This window comes from Lagenorhynchus albirostris, chromosome 6 (genome assembly GCF_949774975.1).
Source record: "Lagenorhynchus albirostris chromosome 6, mLagAlb1.1, whole genome shotgun sequence".
NCBI classification, from domain to species: domain Eukaryota; kingdom Metazoa; phylum Chordata; class Mammalia; order Artiodactyla; family Delphinidae; genus Lagenorhynchus; species Lagenorhynchus albirostris.
Genome location: NC_083100.1, coordinates 3366050 through 3376376, shown reverse-complemented (window position 1 = coordinate 3376376; position 10327 = coordinate 3366050). Strand labels below are relative to the sequence as shown.

At 53.7% G+C, this 10327-nt stretch overlaps 1 protein-coding gene across 1 annotated transcript in view; it reads left to right on the top strand.

The window, feature by feature from the left end:
• Window positions 1-902: 902 nt before the first annotated feature.
• Window positions 903-10327, top strand: part of MLPH (melanophilin) — a 41758-nt gene continuing 32333 nt past the window's right edge. The window contains exons 1-2 of the mRNA XM_060151764.1: window positions 903-1571; window positions 9278-9411. Of these exons, the coding sequence (XP_060007747.1) occupies window positions 9302-9411 (110 nt within the window). The 5' untranslated portion in view covers window positions 903-1571; window positions 9278-9301. The remainder of the gene's footprint in view (window positions 1572-9277; window positions 9412-10327) is intronic.

The window sequence follows — 10327 nt, the reverse complement described above, 5'->3', positions numbered from 1 at the left end:
AAAATAAAAGATAAAATACATATTGAAAAGAAACGGTCCTGATACCAACTTTTAAGGGATCTGTTAATTTTATAAGCAACAGTAAAGTATATGGTAAGGAAACGGAAAACATGAGAACCGGCTCACAGGGTTTCTGGAAACTCTGGGTTACGTATAAGTGTCACCTTACTTCCCGGGTTCGCACACAGAGTTGATGGTGCTTGGCCAGAGCGCCTATGTACCCACACGCACTTACAGTGCTTCCGCGGGCTCAGCAGACAACCAGAGCTCTAACCCGAGCAGAATTGTGGGCCTTTTGAAAGTGCCTTATAAATTATCCAATGTGACATCACAATGATCCTATAAGGTTTAGTTTCCTCCTCTGTAAAACGGAGATATCAGTATTTGTTCACCTAACAGCACTGATCATTTATGTATTTATTTACATTCCTATCCCCATTTCGCAGATATGGAAAGTTTCGAAAGTAGTTCCTGGGGGAAAGAATGTAGTTTTGTTTGATCTTTCTTTATCAATAGTAAGTGAGAGGGAGGAGGGGGGAGTGCTTTGATGCGCCCAGCTCCAGAAGGGAAAGGGAAGATGGTGACGCCCTTTAATGTCCAGGGGATTTGGGAAGGACAAGGAGGCACGGCACGGTGGCTGGAGCTGGCGGTGGTGCGTCGCACGCTCCGGGTTTGAGGCGCCCCTGAGCGCGAGTCCGGGCGCGGAAAGTGAGACGGCGGCGCGGGGACTCGGAGGTCCTTACGCAGGGAATCCTCGCCCCCGGCCCCGCCCCGTCTGTGCGCGGATGCTGACCCCGCCGCGAGCCGCGGCTGTGACTTGCGGGACTTTTTTTGGCGCGCAAGGTCTCGGTGCCCTCCCCGTGGCGGGGCTACTGGCGTTTGAGCTTCCGGGTCCAGCCGCGTCCAGGCAGGAGGGAAGACGTGGAGAGGCGCGCGTCTGCCGCAGGAAACACGGGGTCCAGAGTCCCATTTACGAGTGAGGCGTTCCCACGAGTTAGTCTGTGGCTTTGGGGAACGCTCTTTCCTGGGCCTCAGTTTCCCCATCTGTAAAACCGGAGTAAATCGCGCAGAATTGGGATGGGAATTACACGAGGTCCCGCGCGCTCCGAGGGCGAGAAAGGCCGGCGGCTCCCTTCGCGCCGAGGACAGGACGGCGGCGGCCGCATCACCGGGCAGTCTCCCGACTCGCCAGGTGTGGGCTCAGCCCTCCGCTCCCTGCCTTCCTCCCCGCCTTCCTCCCCGAAGTAGGCTGGGGGCGAGGAGCGACGGGCTCTGCCCGGCACTGGCGCCTCCCGCGCTGGCGCCCCGGGTGTCTGCCCCGCCGACACCCGGAGGTGCCCGGCGCTCCCGGAGCTGGGCGCGGCGCGGTCCTCGTGACCCGGCGGACGCCTCCGGGACCTCGCCCCTCCCTCCTGGCTGTGCGCCCTGCGCCCTGCCTGGCCTGTATTTGCCCTCCAGGCCTCAACGCACCGCGACCCGACGCCCGGCCGTCGCCTTGCTCTCCCTAGCAGGACCGCAGAGAGCAACCCCGGGGTCCGGGCCAGGGCCGACAGGCACCCGGAAAGGAGTTGGTGAGTTCGGGGAGAAGGGGGAACGGCGGGGTCCGGTGGCGCCCGAGATGGAGGCCGCAGGTTCAGGGCGGGTCCGCGGTGCTGGGTGCAGCCCCACCGGTGTGAAAACACCCCCAGGGGCCCCCAGGCCTCGGTCCCGGCCGATGAGGAGGACGCGTCCAACCCACCGAACCCCAAACCCAGGCTTCACCCAGATAGCTTGGCAAACTGGTCTGGATCCTCAGGGAGCAAAACAGTGGGGTTTTTTGTTTTTTTGTTTTTTGCGGTACGCAGGCCTCTCACTGTCGTGGCCTCTCCCGTTGCGGAGCACAGCCTCCGGACGCGCAGGCTCAGCGGCCAGGGCTCACGGGCCCAGCCGCTCCGCGGCATGTGGGATCTTCCCGGACCGGGGCACGAACCCATGTCCCCTGAATCGACAGGCAGACTCTCAACCACTGCGCCACCAGGGAAGCCCAAAACAGTGGGGTGTTTTTGAGGGTTTTTTTGTTTTTTTTCTAAACATCTTTATTGGGGTATAATTGCTTTACAATGGTGTGTTAGTTTCTGCTTTATAGCAAAGTGAATCAGTTATACATATACATATGTTCCCATATCTCTTCCCTCTTGCGTCTCCCTCCCTCCCACCCTCCCTATCCCACCCTTCCAGGCGGTCACAAAGCACCGAGCTGATCTCCCTGTGCTATGCGGCTGCTTCCCACTAGCTATCTACCTTACGTTTGGTAGTGTATATATGTCCTTGCCTCTCTCTCGCTTTGTCACAGCTTACCCTTCCCCCTCCCCATATCCTCAAGTCCATTCTCTAGTAGGTCTGTGTCTTTATTCCTGTCTTACCCCTAGGTTCTTGATGACATTTTTTTTCTTAAATTCCATATATATGTGTTAGCATATGGTATTTGTCTTTCTCTTTCTCACTTACTTCACTCTGTATGACAGACTCTAGGTCCATCCACCTCATTACAAATAGCTCAATTTTGTTTCTTTTTATAGCTGAGTAATATTCCATTGTATATATGTGCCACATCTTCTTTATCCATTCATCCGATGATGGGCACTTAGGTTGTTTCCATCTCCGGGCTATTGTAAATAGAGCTGCAATGAACGTTTTGGTACATGACTCTTTTTGAATTATGGTTTTCTCTGGGTATATGCCCAGTAGTGGGATTGCTGGGTCATATGGTAGTTCTATTTGTAGTTTTTTAAGGAACCTCCACACTGTTCTCCACAGTGGCTGTACCAATTCACATTCCCACCAGCAGTGCAGGCGTGTTCCCTTTTAGCCCTGTTGCGGATCTCCATGCAGACGGGGCTGAGACTGCCGGCCTCGGAGGAGACTCACTCTGGCTGGTCGCCCAGGGGCCTGAGGCTGTTTGGGGAGAGACCCCTCCTGCCCGGAAAGAGAGAGCCCGGGTGGTGTCATGGCATATGGGAGGAGGCGTCCTGGACTTTGGGGCCTCTGAAAGCCCCAGTTTTATTGGAATTATGTTTTGTTTTCCGACACGCCCCTCGACAGCCCACCACGCCCACCTTGTTATCGGGATGGGGGAAGGGTCTGTAGACGAGGAGAGTCACATAGTGGGTGGCCCCGGGTCCCTGCCTGAGCCAGACCTCTTTACAAATCCCCTGCGGTTTCCTAGACTGTGTCCTACTCACCTTAACCAAATGTTGAAAACCCCATTTCATTTTCAGTTGGGTTGGGGTCTTTGCCTTTTAATGTTTGTTTTTTAAAATTTTAGTTACACATTTCTTTCTGAGAGGTTGGAATGATAAAGGGGGGAGGTGAGGCCCCCACTAGCCCACCAGGTGCATAGGTGGCACTGCGCTTGGCCGTGAAGCCCCAAGGAGGAGGCCAGGGCTTGCAGACCATGGCAGCGGAGCAGTGACACTGGCAGCTGGGTTCAGCCCGTTCACCTCTGTCCTCCGACGTCCAGCCCTCCACTGGATTGTCAGCCGCTCCGCTGACCTCAGTAAGACACAGCTCTCCTGGGCAAGAGCCCCCTGCCTGAATCTCCAGGGCCTCACGCCTTAGATCCAAGCACCAATCATAGGTGCCTGCGCTCCACCACCTCCAAAATCTGGGTGCAGTGGTAGGAGCCCCGCAGGATTCACTGAAGACAATTCCAGGCACATAGACTAGCAGTCAGTGGGTCTTATTGATTAAGGCATTTGTGACTGAAAAATTAAAGCCAGTTGAGTGGAAGGCTTGGGGGTGATGAAGAGGCTGCAGAGCCCTGTAGGCTACACAGAAGGGAGACTTTGGTGCACTCAGATGACAGTGTGGTGACTTCTCGTGGCTGCCCCCAGTTCATGCCACTGGGTCAGCCTTCTAGGGCTGTCTCGTTCTTTTCAGAAGCAGTCTCTGGAGGAAGAGCCCGCTCCCGTCTACCCACCTGGTAACCTCTCCCTTTAATCCTGATATCCTGGCATCACCCAGGGCTGGAGAGAGACATAGAGGTCATGGTACAGATGGAAAACCTGAGACCCAGAGAGGAAGGGGACTTGTCCCAAGTCGCAGGGCTGGTTGGTGCCTGAACTAGGATAGGAACCCAGTTCCTGGAGCTCAGCCGCGTCCTCGTCCCTCAGCGTCACCTTGGGACCCGTCCTTGCTGTGGAGACTAGAGCTGAGGCTTTAGCTGCAGGTGCAGAACTATGTCCATGCGTAAACAAGGTTTCCAGCAGCTTCCCAGGGAGCTGGGAGAACGGAGAGAATGGGCAGGCGGGAGGCAAGCTGCAGGGCCGTTGCTGCTGGACTTATTTCAGAGCACCCGCAGTGGGTGGGGGGGAAGGTGCTCACTTTGCAGCTGACGAGGGCAGCAGGCCCTGCCTGCAGAAGTGACCACACAGGCCAGCTTTGGGAAGCAGCCGCAAAGGGTTAACACAGAGGCCCCACAGCTGGTGCCTGGCCTTCCCTCAGGAACGTGCCCACATCTTTATCGGCAAGAGTTGCCCACCTGATTCTGAGTCATTCCTGCCATTGTTTGTTGGGCATCGAAGAGGAGCTTGGACTTGCTGCAGAGTTTATCTGCTCCGGCGGTGGTGACTACGCAGAACTGCTGTCGCTTCCAGCTCGGGGGGCCGCCAGCCCAGGTTTTATGTAGGAGGGATCCCCGCCCAGATCTCCCTTTAATGTGGCCAAAATACGAACTCAGATCTCTAACAGATAAAGATGACCCACCATTGAAATGGCGGTGGTCTGGGTTCGGGATATCCACTTGGTAAAACCTGTTCTGTCTCTTCCCAACTCACTAACCTCGGTGTCACGCTCTCTTTTCTCCATTATAGCTTTTAAGCAACGGGGGAGGGCTCACAGGCTCAAAGATTAAAAATGTGATTACATCTGAGCCGTGGACCAGGCGCAAATTGAAAGTGGTTTGTTCAGGAAGCTCATGACTGGGCACTATCTGCACCGAAGTGGAGCCAGGAGCAGGTGGAGCCTGGTGGGGTCTGCCCCCGCCCCAGCACGCATGCCCTGGGAGGTTCCCCCAGGCTAGGGCAGGGCAGAGCCCGGCCCCCTCCATGGGTCCAGCATGTCCTCTGCTGCCATGTTCCCCCTCGACTGTTAACGGTTGGAGGGATACCGGTTGGAGATTAGGGTCTTGGTGAGCAAGCTAAGTGGGGAGTGAGGAGAGAGATGACTGTGGCTGAAAGACTGTTCCCTTCCGTGAACCCACGTGGATCCCTCAGCGTGGCCGTACCTGGCAGAGGGGCTGCCCTTCCCCCATACCCCAAGTTCCCCCATCAGCCTGACGCAGGCCAGAAGGGGTGCTAGCAACACACTCCTCGATTGCCAGAGACTTTTGGTTTATGCGTTTTGAATACTGAAATCAAACATATTCTCCATTCGACTTCAGATTATTTTCTAAAGATAGTTTTTTAAAAGCTTTAAACCATCACCCCACCACCCATCATCACCACCAACAACAACAAGAACAACGAAAATAATAAATTAATAAAAATAATAAAAAGCTGGGACTTCCCTGGCAGTCCAGTGGTTAAGACTTCACCTTCCAATGCAGGGGTTGCGGGTTCAATCCCTGGCTGGGCAACTGAGATCCCACATGCCTCGGGGCCAAAAAAACAGAACATAAAACAGAACCAATGTTGTAACAAATTCAATAAAGACTTTAAAAATGGTCCACATCAGAAAATCTTTAAATAAATAAATAGCTTTAAGCTTCTGCACATCATTAGTTCACTACATGGGAAGATTTGGTCACAGTAGATAAAGACCCATGTCGTGGACCACCCGTGTCGTGGACCCATGTCGGGAGCCAGGCTCCTGACCCCAGGCTGTCCTGAGAACATGCTTCCCTCGGAAGCATCGCGTCCCTGCTGCATGGCACAGCACGCTACACACGGGATGTGTCTGAAATTTGGAATCACTCTCCCTCCCCTCCTCTGCCTGCACCTCCTGTTCACCCAGAAGTTGGGCCAGAGCTAAAAATAGGCGCCACAGGGCTTCCCTGGTGGCGCAGTGGTTGGGAGTCCGCCTGCCGATGCAGGGGACACGGGTTCGTGCCCCGGTCCGCGAAGATCCCACATGCCGCGGAGCGGCTGGGCCCGTGAGCCATGGCCGCTGAGCCTGCGCGTCCGGAGCCTGTGCTCCGCAACGGGAGAGGCCACAACAGTGAGAGGCCCGCGTACCGCAAAAAAAAAAAAAAAAAAAAGGCACCACATATACCCTGAGAAAACCATAATTCAAAAAGAGTCACGTACCACAATGTTCATTGCAGCTCTGTTTACAATAGCCAGGACATGGAAGCAACCTAAGTGTCCATTGACAGAAGATGTGGCACATATATACAATGGAATATTACTCAGCCATAAAAAGAAATGAAATTGAGTTATTTGTAGTGAGGTGGATGGACCTAGAGTCTGTCATACAGAGTGAAGTAAGTCAGAAAGAGAAAAACAAATACCGTATGCTAACACATATATATGGAATCTAAGAAAAAAAAGGTTCTGAAGAATCTAGGGGCAGGACAGGAATAAAGGTGCAGATGTAGAGAATGGACTTGAGGACCCAGGGAGGGGAAAGGGTAAGCTGGGACGAAGTGAGGGAGTGGCATGGACATATATACACGACCAAATGTAAAATAGATAGCTAGTGGGAAGCAGCCGCATAGCACAGGGAGATCAGCTCGGTGCTTTGTGACCACCTAGAGGGGTGGGATAGGGAGGGTGGGAGGAAGTTGCAAGAGGGAAGAGATATGGGGACATATGTATATGTATAGCTGATTCACTTTGTTATACAGCAGAAACACACCATTGTAAAGCAATTATACTCCAATAAAGACGTTAAATAAATCAAATAAAGATAGGCCCCAGAGTAAAAGTTTTCAGATGATGTCTCATCCGTGAGGCACCAGCCGTCTGCTCTTGGTTTAGCATGTGGGATGCGTGTTTTTCAGAGTCTGTACTGCGTCATTCCTGAGCTTCATTAAACAGAGCATCATGAACACATATCACCTTCCTCAACAATTCAGGGTCATCCCTGGCACCTCCGAAATGGCGCTAAGCCGTGGTGCCGTGGTCCCCTTGAAGCGTGGGAGGCTGTCTGCTTCCCTCTGCATCCTGGTCTCCCTTGTTCACATCTCAGTAGGTTGCTGCCCGGCATCACTCCAGGCAGCAGGCAGCCAGGCTGGGCCTCTTCACCACCCGACCCCGGGAGGCACCCACCTCACCAGAGGTGCCCGGACCCTCCCTGGTCCAGCGTGTGCCCGTTCCCAGGCCTCAATGGCCTTTTCTATCTGAGCTGGGAAACCAAGTACATCCTTATTAGAAAGACACATCAAACAAAAGAAACAGCCTTGAGAGGGGGCTGGTGGGGGGGATCCGGTGGGTGTGAAGCGTCCGGTGGCAGTTCTGACTCCTAGTGACCTTTCCATCCATCCCTTATCGGTCACTGACATGCTCCAAGACGGTTACGCTTGCGTGACAAGAAAGAGATACTTGTTTCCTTTTGTTTTGCTTTTCTCCCCCACACCTCACAATTTTAGTTTCTTGAAATAAGGCCTGGAATTGTGACTTTTCCTTTAGGAGAGGAGAGAGAATGCTAACTACTCAGCTGATGGTCACGGCTTTCATCTGCTCTGGGAAGAGAATTTCAATGAATGGGCTTCTTATGATAGAATTTTTTTCAACAATGGTGAAAAACAAAAATGAGTAAACCCCAGCCATCCATCAAATGACTTTTTCTTTTTTTTGGCAGTACGCGGGCCTCTCCCTGTTGTGGCCTCTCCCGTTGCGGAGCACAGGCTCCGGACGCGCAGGCTCAGCGGCCATGGCTCACGGGCCCAGCCGCTCCGCGGCATGTGGGATCTTCCCGGACCGGGGCACGAACCCACGTCCCCCGCATCGGCAGGCGGACTCCCAACCACTGCGCCCCCAGGGAAGCCCTCCAGTTTTTTTAAAAACGGAAACTGTGTGCTCTAGAGGAGCATCAGGAATCAGTCTTGGTTTAATGTTTTCACGTCCAACATCTAAAGTCAACCGTAATGAAAATAGTTCGAACGATTCTAGCACATCAGGGCATCCCCTTAATGCGTCGTTCACAGTCAGCACGGCGCTTGAGGATGGAAATACTGAGGGGTCGGTGCAAAAAATTTAAGAAATTATTTTTCACCGACTTTAAGGCACAAGCCAGGAAACAGTTTAGTTGACAGCCGTGGGATCTCCGTGGACATCTCCATTTTAGCTGGCATCAAGCGTTTCTCAGAAAACGGCACTTTTCATAATTAACCTCTTGTACAGCAAAGCAGTTTTCTAACAGAGCAAGTTGTGTTCACATTTCTGCAGAGAGTACTTTCGGCTGGTCAGCACTGGTGAGAGGGAGAAGTTCCCCAGAATTCAGAAGCAACATTGGGTCTTTCGATTGGTGTTAAGGTTTCCCAGTGAGAGCAGACAGATTGGATCCCTTCTCTGATGTTCCTAAAAAGCAGTTTTCAGTCCTCAGTGAAGAGTGGCTGAAGTCGCCCAGAGGTTCTTGAACTCACGGTTGCCCACAGGGAACCTGTCACCCAAACAGAATCTTCCCCCAGAGCAGAGCTGGACTGGATGTAGTGGCCACAGTCTCTGGCCAAGGGGCCCCTGTGTGGCCTGACGAAGACCAGAGAGGTGGGAGCCCAGAAAAGCACCCCCATGTGCCAGGGAGCAGTCGCCGTCATCGCGATATGTGATGTCACCAGCTGTTAGGTGTGAAGAAATACTCAAGGGGCAGGCGTGATGGGGGAGGGAGAGACAGGTGGAGGTGTCATCAGAAGATCTTGTTAGGATACAGATTCTGAGTCAGGAGTGCTGGGGCAGGGCCTGGGAGTCTGCATGTCTCACAGGCTCTGGGAGCTGCTGCTGGTCTGCAGAGCACACTCTGCATAGCGAGCAAGGTGGTAAAGCTCTCCTTCTCTTGCTTTTTGACATTTGGATTTTCCTTCCTTTGTCCTCTTGGCATTGATTGGGGTCTTCAGTGTCCTCGGAAAGGGCATAACGTCATCTGAAGCCTGACTCCTGGGGTGTGGGGGTTGTACGCATGGGTTCGTTTATTTCGACTGCACACATTTCCAGACACCCATTTGCCTGTTTTCTAAAACCATTTAACCCAGGTTCCAGCTGCTGGGAAATCAGCACTTGCTGTGTTGCCTCTTCTTTGTGAATTGGCCGGCATCTGCACGCGGGCTTCCTGGGCTGAACACTGTGGTCCTGTGTTATTGCAGGTGTGACCCGGACGAGAAGCAGAGATGGGGAAAAAACTGGATCTTTCCACGCTCACAGATGAAGAGGCCAAGCACGTCTGGGAAGTGGTTCAACGGGACTTTGACCTTCGAAGGAAAGAAGAGGAGAGACTAGAGTGAGTGTGTGTGGCTGGGCCCCCGCAGTGCAGCCCTGGTGGCCTCCGGAGGGGCTGTCACCTCGCGGCCCTCCGAGTGGACAGACAGCAGGAGCTCGGGTACAGGACACTGGCCGGAAGCCGGGCGCTGGGAAACATTCTGCTTTCTGGCCTTAAGAAACTTTAATTAAGTTTCTTCCTAATTAAAACAAGGAGATCTGACTTTGCTCCTGAGAGCCAGATATTCCCTGAATAGGTTTAGTTCAACTTGATCCAGCCCCAGGGTGACATTCTCTCCTAAGTGGGGCGATGCTTAGGGCACGGCATTGCACGAATAAAAGAGCTAGAGGTGATGAATAGGGAAAGCCTTGGCGCTGGCCTGAGACACCCAGAAGCTGGGAGCAAGGGCATTTAGGACAAAGGCTGACTTCCGCCTCTTCCCAGCAGTGTTGGGGCACCTCATCCTCAGCATGGAGGCCCCAGCGCCAGTTTGCATGTCTCTCCCCGTGGGCTGAGCTAAAACCTACCCGGCGTTACTTACTCCCCCTCTGCCCTTGCATATTCCTCCACCAGACCTCCAAGGCTTAGCTGTCCCCTGGGCTCCCTGTTGTCTTGGTGACTTTTGTGGGTTGGTAGGCCTATTGCGAAGGAGACATTGTATAAAGACTCGGGGGTGGGGGGGGAGGTAGCCAAGGAAATGCCTGAAAGGCCCCTGGTGGCGGAGCACCAAGAGGAGGTTAGAGCCATGATGGGGAGCAGACCGTCGGGGGGCTGAGGACCCGGGCAGGACTTGGGCCTTTCCCCGCGTGGCTGCAGGCCTTCGGGCAGGGGAGTAACAAGACCCGGCTTCTGCTCTGCAGGCGGTGGGCTACGGAGAAGTGGTCAGATGAGCTTTGAAGGGGGCCCCTGCAAGTGTGCCCACGGGTTGGATGTGGGG